Here is a 10,829-nt window from a genome sequence, read left to right on the forward strand (position 1 = left end):
TATTTAGGACGCTAATTGTCACACTGCCTTTATTGTTATTTATTCTATTCTACTACCTTTATTGGCCCTACTACCCCATTTCGTTGTGCTCATACACAATGACAGTAAAGTTGACTTTGACTTATGAAGTGAGAAGGCCATGGATAGAAAAGTTGTGCTAATGCTAACTGGTACTACGGCGGTCAGATTTATTGGACCCAGCTGATGGGTTCCACAAGTCCCCACGTGATCTGAGCTAAACTGTGTGACAACAAGCCAGTGAAGTCAAACAGCCTGCAGGGCCAGTCACCCCATCTGGGCGCCGGAGCCCAAAACAGAACAAAGGCTTTTGTTTTCTGACTTTGACTCACAATTGGGCAAATAGTGATAAATCAGCCGCCCCCTGAGAGTTACCCCAAAACACATCATTTTAGTTCACTGTCTTTCACACGTTGTTCTGTTGACCATGTCCCCAAGAGGGAAGCCAGACTTTCGCAGAATGGCAGCTGCTCACTGTAACATGCATTAAGAGACTGAAAAGTGCTTTATATATTAGGCAGTCACATAAACTTTTAAAATGATCTCCATGTTGATTTAAACCTATGATATTATGTCTGTCAAACTGTTTGCCCTTAACCGTTTCAAAATCTCTCCTAAAGTCATCCCAGTATTGGCAGTATTTTCAATATACTCATGTATTTTTTGACATGACCACTAGCTCACCTCATATAGCTAATCAGTACCTCAGTGACTTTATAAAACTAGTTTCATGAATTAATTGAGCTGGTGGTGAAATTTAACAAATACATGAAATGGCCGAGGTGAACCTGAGGAGAGGTTTAGGAACCATATTGGTGTTCATCTAGCCATCCAGCAAGATATTAGTAACTTTTTGGAGAACATAAGAAATTCCTTTTAGTTTTTTTTGTTTTACTCATAATTTGCACATGTTCTAATATTAAATTTTGTTTTTAATACTGAGAAAATATAAATTTACTACCCAGATAAATAGCTTTAAACATTTCCTATGACTCCCTAAGACTTTTGCACAGTACTGTATATATCTCAGGATTCCTAATGAAACAGGACTTATGTGATTTTTTTCTGGTAATTGGTAATCACCTACACTACTTCATTGATGATCAGGTGCCTTTCTGTTGTTGTTGTACTAACGTGACTTATTAAGATTTTATGTTATTTATGTTTACTTAGTTAATATATGATTAATTTGATTATATCATTATCTTTACTAAGTTACCTCAGGACCGCTGTAGGTTTTGAGTTAATAAACTGTCTGCCGTCTGCCGCCCCCTGCTGGCCAAAGCGTCGCCGCTGCGATATCAGGCTGCTGCGCTCAGTGAGCAGAGAGCGCGGATTAAGTCTGTTACTCAGTTACGTTCTGGGCAGCGCGGAACCGGGACATTAATGGGATAGAATATGAAGCCTTTATTGTCAGTGTACAGGTAGCAAATACAATATATAGACAGAAATATAAAATATACATATAGAGGGGAGGGGAAAAGCTCCCCCCACTCATCAGGCTTAGATTTCATTACATTTTATTTTATTCAGAATCAGAATTCACTCCATTGGTACAACTGCATGTACTATGAATTTGTTTAGGCAGTTTTGGTGCATTAACAGCCAACATAGAACATACGTCAGAGAAAAACAGTCATTCTACATGTTTGTTCAGCTTACAGAACCCAATTATTAACGTACGTCACACTTCAGACAGAGTAAAAAGGGTTATACTGGTTATAAAGCAGAGATTTTACCTTTTTGCCACGGAGAAGCAGCGACATGTGAGACTCTGATATGGTAAAAATGATTCCTCCAGCACACAGTGAGCTATCCCAGCATGCACAGCGACACGGGGGAGTTTGGATAAACCCCAAACCCTGGATAGAGGGACTCAGTGAATGAGGAGGTGAATCTGTGCAGGGGGGTCAGTCCATCAGAGGAGACTCTGTAGAAGGACAGAGCACCAGCCCCCCAGTCCAGATACACTCCTACTCTGCGGGGGCCTGAGGGCTGTATGGGTATGAGAGTCTGTTTATTATTGTGACAGACAGAGTGTCTGTGAGGAGAGCAGCGCAGCATCCATGACTTGTTATTGGCTCCAAGCCCATAGTCCCTCACTCCTTTCCTCCTGATCCCTTTATAAGTCACTCCTATCCAGGCTCCATTTCCACTCCACTCAGCCTCCCAGTAACAGCGGCCAGTCAGACTCTCTCTGCACAGAACTTGGCTCCAGCTGTCAAATCTCTCTGGATGATCAGGATATGGCTGCTCTGCCCCCCCTGTCACCTTCCTGTTCCCCCCTGACAGAGACAGGAATCTGTTTGCTGTGTTGGGGTCCAGCGTCAGCTGGCAGGAGTCTGTAGGCAGGAGGAAGAGCGATTGATCCCATGACGAAGCCCAGCATCTCCATCATTATCACTGTCACACCTCACACACTCACTCACACAGAACTCGCTCCAATACACACATTTTATTCCCAATATACTCATGTAGCCGCCCGAGTCTGCGGCGCTCCGGCTGCCCCCTGCGCTGTGAGACACGCCGCGCTGAGAGACTCGCTGGGGCCGAACTGCACTTTAGCCTGCGCTCTATTATTCTGTACGATACATAAAATATAAAAAGTCAAATATGTGAATTACCTCAGGAAATGTTGGACGCCCGCGCGACGCCGGCGGGAAGACGCGCCGAAATGACGCGCGTGTTAAACTAATAGGCTTAATTACAGGTAAATAAAATTACAAACAGCATTCATCAAACATATTAACCATAAAATTACACAACAAAGATTACCACTAAAAGTGAGTTTGTCTTTAGGTCACAATATGAACTTTTAATCCACTTTGGACACACACCTCTCTCCAGCAGCGCGCCGACGCGACGCTCCCAACGCGGACGCATCTAGGCTGGTTCTCCGCAAAGCGCAGCACTCGCGTATTACACCGCGTATGCGTACATGGAAACGTTCATATTTCTCTGGTCAAGCTGTGTACTTTGCACATGCGCACGTGTCCTATTTAAGTATTAGTAGTAATTCTGATATTCCCTGCACACGTACCACAGCCGCGAGGTCTGTGTATGTTTCCCTACGTTTTACAAATTCAGAGCGGCAGTTCACGGGGCTGCCAACTTTGATCAACTGGCTGGCGTGAGATTTTCAATTTGGGACAAGTCTGCACACATATGCATACGCATTTAAATGTATGCAACAGTTCTATTACCTTGAAAATTGGCTGTAGGGTTTGCAAACTACCCCAATCCTCATCAAAATCATCTATGTTGGCGTTTAAAGACAAATTTGTAGTGCGGCAGGCGGTCGTCCGCGGAGGAGTAAAATGCATCATAAAAGTCTATACAAACACGTCCGCTTATACGTGCGCGGAGAGGTACCAGTCTGGCCGCCACGTTTTCTGTGTTGATTCCGGCTTCGTCTGCGCACTTACATGAGGATAACAAGACGCATGCGCGACGTGCAGTGCCACCAGAAATTGGCGTGGCAGTATGGTCACGTTTTGTCACGGAACATTGTCTTTACTAACGGTACAGATCGTATTAAAGTAGCATCTGATTTTTTTAAGAATGAGTGTCCAGAAGAGCTGTATATTTTCACAGACAAGAAAAAAATATTCCGAACACTATTGTGTCCTTCTTTGTACAGCGTCTTCAAAATTTAATGGCAGTATAAGTTTCTAAGAAAGCAGTGTCATGCGTATAAGGTACAATGAAATTCTAACCTGAAATTCTTACTTACCTACTTTCATAAGCAGCATTATTTTTCATACAGTTCCATCCATCCATCGATTTTTCTGCCACTTATCTAATATCCATCCATCCATTTTCCAAACCACTTATCCTACTGGGTCACGGTGGGTCCGGAGCCTATCCCGGAAGCAATGGGCACGAGGCAGGGAACAACCCAGGATGGGGGGCCAGCCCATCGCAGGGCACACTCACACACCAGTCACTCACCCACCAGTCACTCACTCATGCACACCTACTGAATGGGCAATTTAGTAACTCCAATTAGCCTCAGCATGTCTTTGGACTGGGGGGGAAACCGGAGTACCCAGAGGAAACCCCACGACGACATGGGGAGAACATGCAAACTCCACACACATGTAACCCAGGCGGAGACTCGAACCCGGGTCCCAGCGGTGTGAGGCAACAGTGCTAACCACTGCACCACCATGCCATCCTTAATTTTAAATTAAGAATTAAAAATGAGTATATTGGGTCCTAATTTGGTACTAAACACCTGTTTTGTTTTATAGAGAGTCCACCCCACAGCCTGCCAGACACATTCAGTAAACTGATTATGCTATTAATGATCGTATTGTGCTAATTTTGCTCAGTAAGCAATGTGCAAAATTAACTAATGTGCAAAGCTAATTAATGTCTATCATTATTTGAGATTGTTATGTTTATTACTTATTGCTGCTCACAATGATCTGCCTGATATTTTGACCAAGCAATGGACACAAATAAAATAGTGAGTTTAATATTGATTCTACAACAGCTATTAATAAAAGTGAGTTTGTCTTTAGATCACTATATGAACGTCTTTTAATCCACTTTGGACACACACCTCTCTCCAGCAGCGCGCCAATGCGACGCTCCCAACGTAGATGCATCTAGGCTGGTATATAATGTAGTATATATTATATATAATCTCTCAGGTTATATATAATATATAATCTCTGGGTCTGCCCCCAGGCCTCCTCCTGGTTGGACATGCCTTGAAACACCTCCCCAGGGCGCCGTCCAAGAGGTATCCTAGAACCATCAACTGACTCCTTTCAATGCGGAGAAGCAGCGACTCTACTTTGAGCCCGGATGTCTGAGCTCCTCACCCTCTCTAAGGCTGAGCCCAGACACCCTGCTGAGGAAACTCATTTCTGCTGCTTATACAGTATTCACAATCTCATTTATTCGGTCATCACCCAGAGCTCATAACCATAAGTGAGGGTAGGAACGTAGATCAACTGGTAAATTAAAAGCTTCACCTTCCAGCTCAGTTCCCTCTTTTTCCAAATTGCTGCACCGTGAACAAACCCCCGAGATCAAAGCCAAATTGAACTTTATTGTCATCTCCACCATATATAAGTATACAGAGAGATGAAATGGCGAAGCTCAGGGCCCACAGTGTAAACATAAACTTAGTCCAATATAGAAAACAAGACAAGACAATGTGCAAAGGACTTACAGGACAGTGCAACTGAGGAAGAGGAGTAGATTATGCAATATACAGTAATGTGCAATACTGGACAATGTGCAATATTGTTAGAACTATATTAAATATATGATGTATTTCTGCAGTCAGTTAGACCTGAATTCACCATCATGTACGCTGTAACAGCCTGAGTTCACAGTGTAAACAGTGTATGATAATAGTAGTAACAGCAGTAACACGTCTAACATTTCTAACAGCTGAAAATAGGAATAGAAGCAGAATAATGGGGCAGACAGAGAATAATGGGGATTCTTATTATTGCCCCCATGTCAGAGTGACAAAGTGTTAAGTGCAGTGCAGTGCTTAAGGGTCAGTCTGTGGCCTTTAGTTGTGGGTTACGGGGGGGTTGAGGCAGTGAGGAGGCAGAGTGAGGGATCCTGGGAGGCAGCATGGTGTTGAGGAGCCTGACAGCCTGGGGGTAAAAACTGCCACGCAGCCTGGCAGACCCGGCTCTGATGCTGCAGTATCTTCTCTCAGGTGGCTGGAGTGTGGAATGACCATGTGAGGGATGTGATGGGGCCTGCACAATGCTGCAGGCCTTGCGGACACTGCGTTTGCAAAAAGCGGCTTGTAGGGAAGGGAGAGGCATCCCATAATGTTCTCTGCTGTCTTCACTACTCTCTGCAGGCACTTGTGGTCAGATTTGTTGCAGCTGCCACACCAGATGGTGATGCAGTTAGTCAGAACACTGCCAATGGTGCCTCTATAGAACATGGTGAGGATGGGAGGGGAAGGTTTGCTTATTTCAGCCACCTCAGGAAGTTTAGTCTTTGCTGGGCTTTCTTGAATAAGGAGCTGGTGTTATTTGTCCATGTAAATTCCTCAGTTATGTCCACACCGAGGAACTTGGTTCTCCTTACAATCTCCACAGCAGTACCGTTGATGCTGAGTGGGGTGTGGGCAGGACGTGTCCTTCTGAAGTCCACAGTCATCTCTTTTGCCTTGTCAGCGTTGACAGATAGATTGTAGTCTCTGCACCTTGTGGACAGACTTTCCACCTCTTCTCTGTATGCTGATTCATCTTCTCTATTTATCAGTCCCACCACAGTTGTATCATCCACAAACTTGATGATGATGGTGTTGGACGTGTTGCAGCCCATACATACTGACTGGGGCGTCTCTGTCAGGAAATCCAAGATCCAGCTGCAGAGAGTGGTGTTCAAGCTTAACCCCCTCAGTTTTTGAGGGACATGTTGAAGGTAGAGCTGAAGTCTATGAATAACATCCTGACATCTGTGACTCTCTTACCCAGATGTGTCAGGGAAAGGTGACGGGCAGAGGCTACGGTGTCCTCAGTAGACCTGTTGGACCGGTATGCAGATCAGAGAGGGTCTAGAGAGGTGGGAAGATTAGTCTTTATGTATTACTGCCATGACCAGCCTTTCCAAGCACTTCATGATGATTGACATGAGTGCTACTGGGCAGTAGTCATTCAGGCCTGTCACTGATGGCTTCTACAGCACTGGGATGATGGCGGTTAATTTGAAGCATGCTGGGACAGACCACTGGCTTAAAGAGGTGCATTCTGTGAGGACACCAGCCATGTGGTCAGTGCATTCTCTCAGCACTCAGCCAAGTATGTTGTCAGCTCCTGCTGCCTTGCGTGGGTTGACTCTGGATAGAGTACTTCTCACATCAGCTGTGGTCAGACAAAGTAGCTTCTCACTTGGGGGGTGGGGGGGGGGTGTCGGCTTATTCTGTACAAAACAGTTGTTTAGCTCATCTGGAAGGGAGACATCACCGCCATTGATGTGTAGGATGGGCTCGTAGATCGTGATTGGCTGAATTCCCTGCCATATACGGCGTGTGTCTTTGGTGCATTTAAAGTGTACATTGATCGTCTGTGCATGTGCCTGATTGGCTATCCTCATAGCTCGGGACAGGTTGCCTCTGGGCGTCCTGAGGGCAGCCTTGTCTTTAGATCTGAAAGCTGCATTTCTGATTCTTAGCTATGTGAGCACTTCCCTCATCATCCAGGGCCTTTGGTCGGCTCTCGTGGTCATCGATCACAGAGTTTATATACTCCTCCAGGTTGATGGCGTCACCATTTATAGCAGCCTCCTTAAAAATGTCCCAGTCAGTAGATCCAAAGCAGCCTTGGAGAGCTGAGACGGCACCAGCTGGCCACACTCTTACTGACTGGTTTGTTGTGCTTCAGCAGGGATTTATACACAGGAACCATGATCACAGTGACATGGTCTGAGTAGCCGAGGTGGGGGGGGGGGGCCTTGTAGGCCTCACAAACGTTTGTGTAAACATTGTCCAGACAGATTCTCCCTCTAGCTGGGATGTTCATATATTGGAAGAATTTGGGGAAAACTGGCTTCAGATTTGCCTGATTGAAGTCTCCAGCAATGATGAAAAAAGCAATTTTTTTAATTTTAATTTTTTTTTTTTTTTAAGCAATTTATTGCTGCACACATCTCAGTTAAACCAACTGGGACGTCACAAAGTTCACGATCCACATCAGTTATTCCCGTGATGTTTGAGAAGAAATCAAAAATTTTGGATCAAGACTCCTGACATACAAATTATTAAAGAACTCAGAGCAGAATTTGGCTATTTTCTTGATGTCATCTACAGCATTTCCATAAATCCTCACCCGCATAATGCAGTTGTTCCTGACTTGCTGACTTTCCAGCCTAAAGAAATAGGCTGAGTTCTGCTCACCTTGTTCAAGCCATTTTTGCCACAATCTAACAAAGGCTCCTTCTGCCTTATGTTTATATATAATCATACAATTTATTCTGTAAGTCACCTCCTACATTATTTTCTGTATCAGTAAGACGATTGACTGGTTTGCAGGTTAAAGCAGTAAATCTCATTTATAATTTTCTTTTCTTCATCTCTTCCGATTCGAGCCAAGTCACTACTAAACCTTCTGACAAATTTTGCTACATCATGTTATTATTGCAATACTTTTTTCTGTATTGGGTCTGTTCCAGTGTAAGTCAGTTAATTATTCTATATTTAAAATAGCTACTTTATTTCTCAAGATTGAACTGTTTAATATCCCGTTTGAAGATATTTTATATCCAGTAGACGATGACAAAGATTGCATGTTCTCCCCATGTCGTCGTGGGGTTTCCTCCGGGTACTCCAGTTTGCCCCCACAGTCCAAAGACATGCTGAGGCTAATTAGAGTTGCTAAATTGCCCATAGGTGTGCATGTGTGAGTGAATGGTGTGTGAGTGTGCCCTGCGATGGGCTGGCCCCCCATCCTGGGTTGTTCCCTGCCTCGTGCCCATCACTTCTGGGATAGGCTCCGGACCCCCCGCGACCCAAGCGGTTTGGAAAATGGATGGATAGATGGATAGACGATGACAATATGGATATATGGATGTCAATGGCTCGGTGGTCAGAAAATGGTGAAGCTATAATGTTTGTTTAAATATTTCCTAATTCATTAGAAATAAGCCAAAAATCAGTCTGTGACTGATTTGAAAAGGTCCAACACATTTGGTTGGCAAATCTCTTGTTTAATCTCTTCCATCATTTTTTCTTTTTTCAGAGCCTGTCATCATGACTATGTATAGTTATTGCCGTCACTGGATGATAAATCCAGACAGTAGTAAATCTGCATATAGTTCACAGTACATGGTAAACAAAACAAGTCGGCTTGCAGCTCTAATCAAACAGTGTATGATAGAGTGCCATCTTGACTCCCTCCTCCTTCTACATTTAATGCCACAACCTCATGCTCACAAGTGAGACTGGAAACGAAGGAACCGACCAAGATGGTTTTCTCGCACTGCCCCCTGGTGGACATGACCTTCAATCCTCCAGATAGATGTAAACTACGCACGCAAGTGTAGTCGTGTCGTGTGAAGTCATGGCCCTAAAGCACAGACTTAGGAGATGTTCAGTGTCACAGCCAGTTTGGGTAAGACTGCAGGTGCCGTCTTAGGACAATATTAAAGAATCAGAAAAAAGTACAGTCAGCGAATGCACATAAAGAGCAAACGTGAAGGAAGGACTTCAGGGGGAACAAAGTGCATCAAAGCCCACAGCTACTCTCTCTCATCTGACTCCAGTTGTGTGTCACCTACACACTGGGTCAGACAATGTGTTTTATACATTAAACTGATCTTTACTGAATATCAAGCTTTTGGTTGGAAAATCTTTATTAATGACTGATTGTATTATCAGGATAAACCTTGATTTTTATGCGTTAAACTGAAATGGGGTCACATGAAAACTATGCAGCAGCCCTGATCAAACCAGCTACTCCTACCTGCCCTTTATCAGTGAGACTAGAGCACTTAGGGAAGGAGGTGGAGCAGCCGCCTTATTTAATGGGTTTGAATTATTTTTACAAGTCAGGCACTACTTTCTGTCAGAAGGGTAATTATGAATCTGAATGAACAGAAATTACATGTGGAGTTCCTCAAGGGTCCGTTATTGGCAGTGGGCAGTGGTGGCTTAATGGTTGTTGGATTGAATCCCCGACCAGCAAGGCACCGCTGAGGGACCCTAAGCAAAACACTGCTCTCAGGGTGCTGAATTAGCTGCCCCTTGCTATGTCACGATGTCACATATGGGTTAAAAGCAGAGGACACATTTCGGTGTTGTACACTGTGTGCTGTGGTGTGTCAACACTGATCACCAATTAGAATTATAATCCTCACTGAGCCTCTTTGTTCAACATCTACATGCTTCCATTTGCTCAGATTACGGAACACTATAAAATCTCTGGAACACTTAAGGCCATGTTGTTAGTAACTAAAAAAAAAATCACAACAAATAATAATCCATTGTTATGCATTATAATCATGGCTTTAAATATTTATCAAAAGGCATAACACATTATAGGCATGCTTATTATGCATAATGAATGATGTATGAAGCTCTCTTTAGTGCACTATAAATACCTTCATAATGCATTATAATGATCGGTATAAGCATTAAGGATGCTTTGTATTGCATTATGAAGGTATCTATAGTGCCTTATAGTTGAGTGTGTCATAAAGCATTCATAAAGCGTTATAATGGTGGATATAATGTGTTATGCTTTTTTATAAATATTTATAACTGTGTTTATAATGCTTTATGAGTGCAGTATAATTAAGCAATAACATAATGTATAAGAAGATACTCCGGTATATCATGGCTGTGATTCGGTCAAAGGCACAAGGCTATAGGTGTCACGAGTCGTGGGCAACGATCGCGAGCAGAGAGCGGCGATCGTGCGGAAGGAGCAGGCAGGCAACAGTATAAGGGAAAACGGGGGTTTATTCTGGCTTCGGGGAGCCGGGAACACTGGACGCAGACTGACATCAATGACAGACCAAGCAAACTGGGGAGACCAGGACTTAAATACACGGAACAAGACAGCAGGAAACAAGACACGACTGGGCAGGATCAGGAAATCACACGTGGGTAATTAGGGGGCGTGGCACACAGGAGGAGCGGACGAGCCGGGCATGACAGAACCCCCCCCCAAAGGCGCGCTACACCGGGCGCGCCAAGGAAGGGGGCGATGGACGGGACGAGGCAGAACAGGACCTGGAAAACAAGAACAGAATTAACGCACGACGGGGAACAGGACCGAAGAACAAAACAAGGCAAGAGACAGAACATAGGACAGGAGCTGACAAAG

General features: G+C 44.1%; 1 protein-coding gene across 2 annotated transcripts; it reads right to left on the reverse strand.

The window, feature by feature from the left end:
* Positions 1-1,699: 1,699 nt before the first annotated feature.
* Positions 1,700-3,784, reverse strand: LOC125722205 (stonustoxin subunit beta-like). 2 transcript variants are annotated; one of them, XR_007386196.1, is made up of 2 exons: positions 3,222-3,784; positions 1,700-2,360 (listed from the first exon to the last, which is right to left on the reverse strand). XR_007386196.1 is itself a non-coding variant. In XM_048998389.1 (2 exons), exons 1-2 carry the CDS (start codon positions 2,490-2,492, stop codon positions 1,831-1,833), a joined length of 552 nt encoding a protein of 183 aa, XP_048854346.1. In that variant the 5' UTR covers positions 2,493-3,215; the 3' UTR covers positions 1,761-1,830. The 2 variants fall into 2 exon arrangements, 1 of the variants encoding a protein (XP_048854346.1); XM_048998389.1 differs by lacking the exon at positions 3,222-3,784 and adding an exon at positions 2,471-3,215 and having other exon boundaries at positions 1,761-2,360.
* Between the last annotated feature and the right edge of the window lie 7,045 nt (positions 3,785-10,829).

This window comes from Brienomyrus brachyistius, unplaced genomic scaffold (genome assembly GCF_023856365.1).
Source record: "Brienomyrus brachyistius isolate T26 unplaced genomic scaffold, BBRACH_0.4 scaffold37, whole genome shotgun sequence".
Taxonomy (NCBI): domain Eukaryota; kingdom Metazoa; phylum Chordata; class Actinopteri; order Osteoglossiformes; family Mormyridae; genus Brienomyrus; species Brienomyrus brachyistius.

What these genes read in the sequence shown, in the direction of transcription:
- LOC125722205 (XM_048998389.1), bottom strand. Translation starts at nt 2,492, where the DNA reads ATGAGTATATTGGGAATAAAAT. An exon ending in GAGTATATTGGGAATAAAAT is followed by an intron (nt 2,361 to 2,470) that starts GTGTGTATTGGA and finishes TCCTGCCTACAG; the next exon opens with ACTCCTGCCAGCTGACGCTG.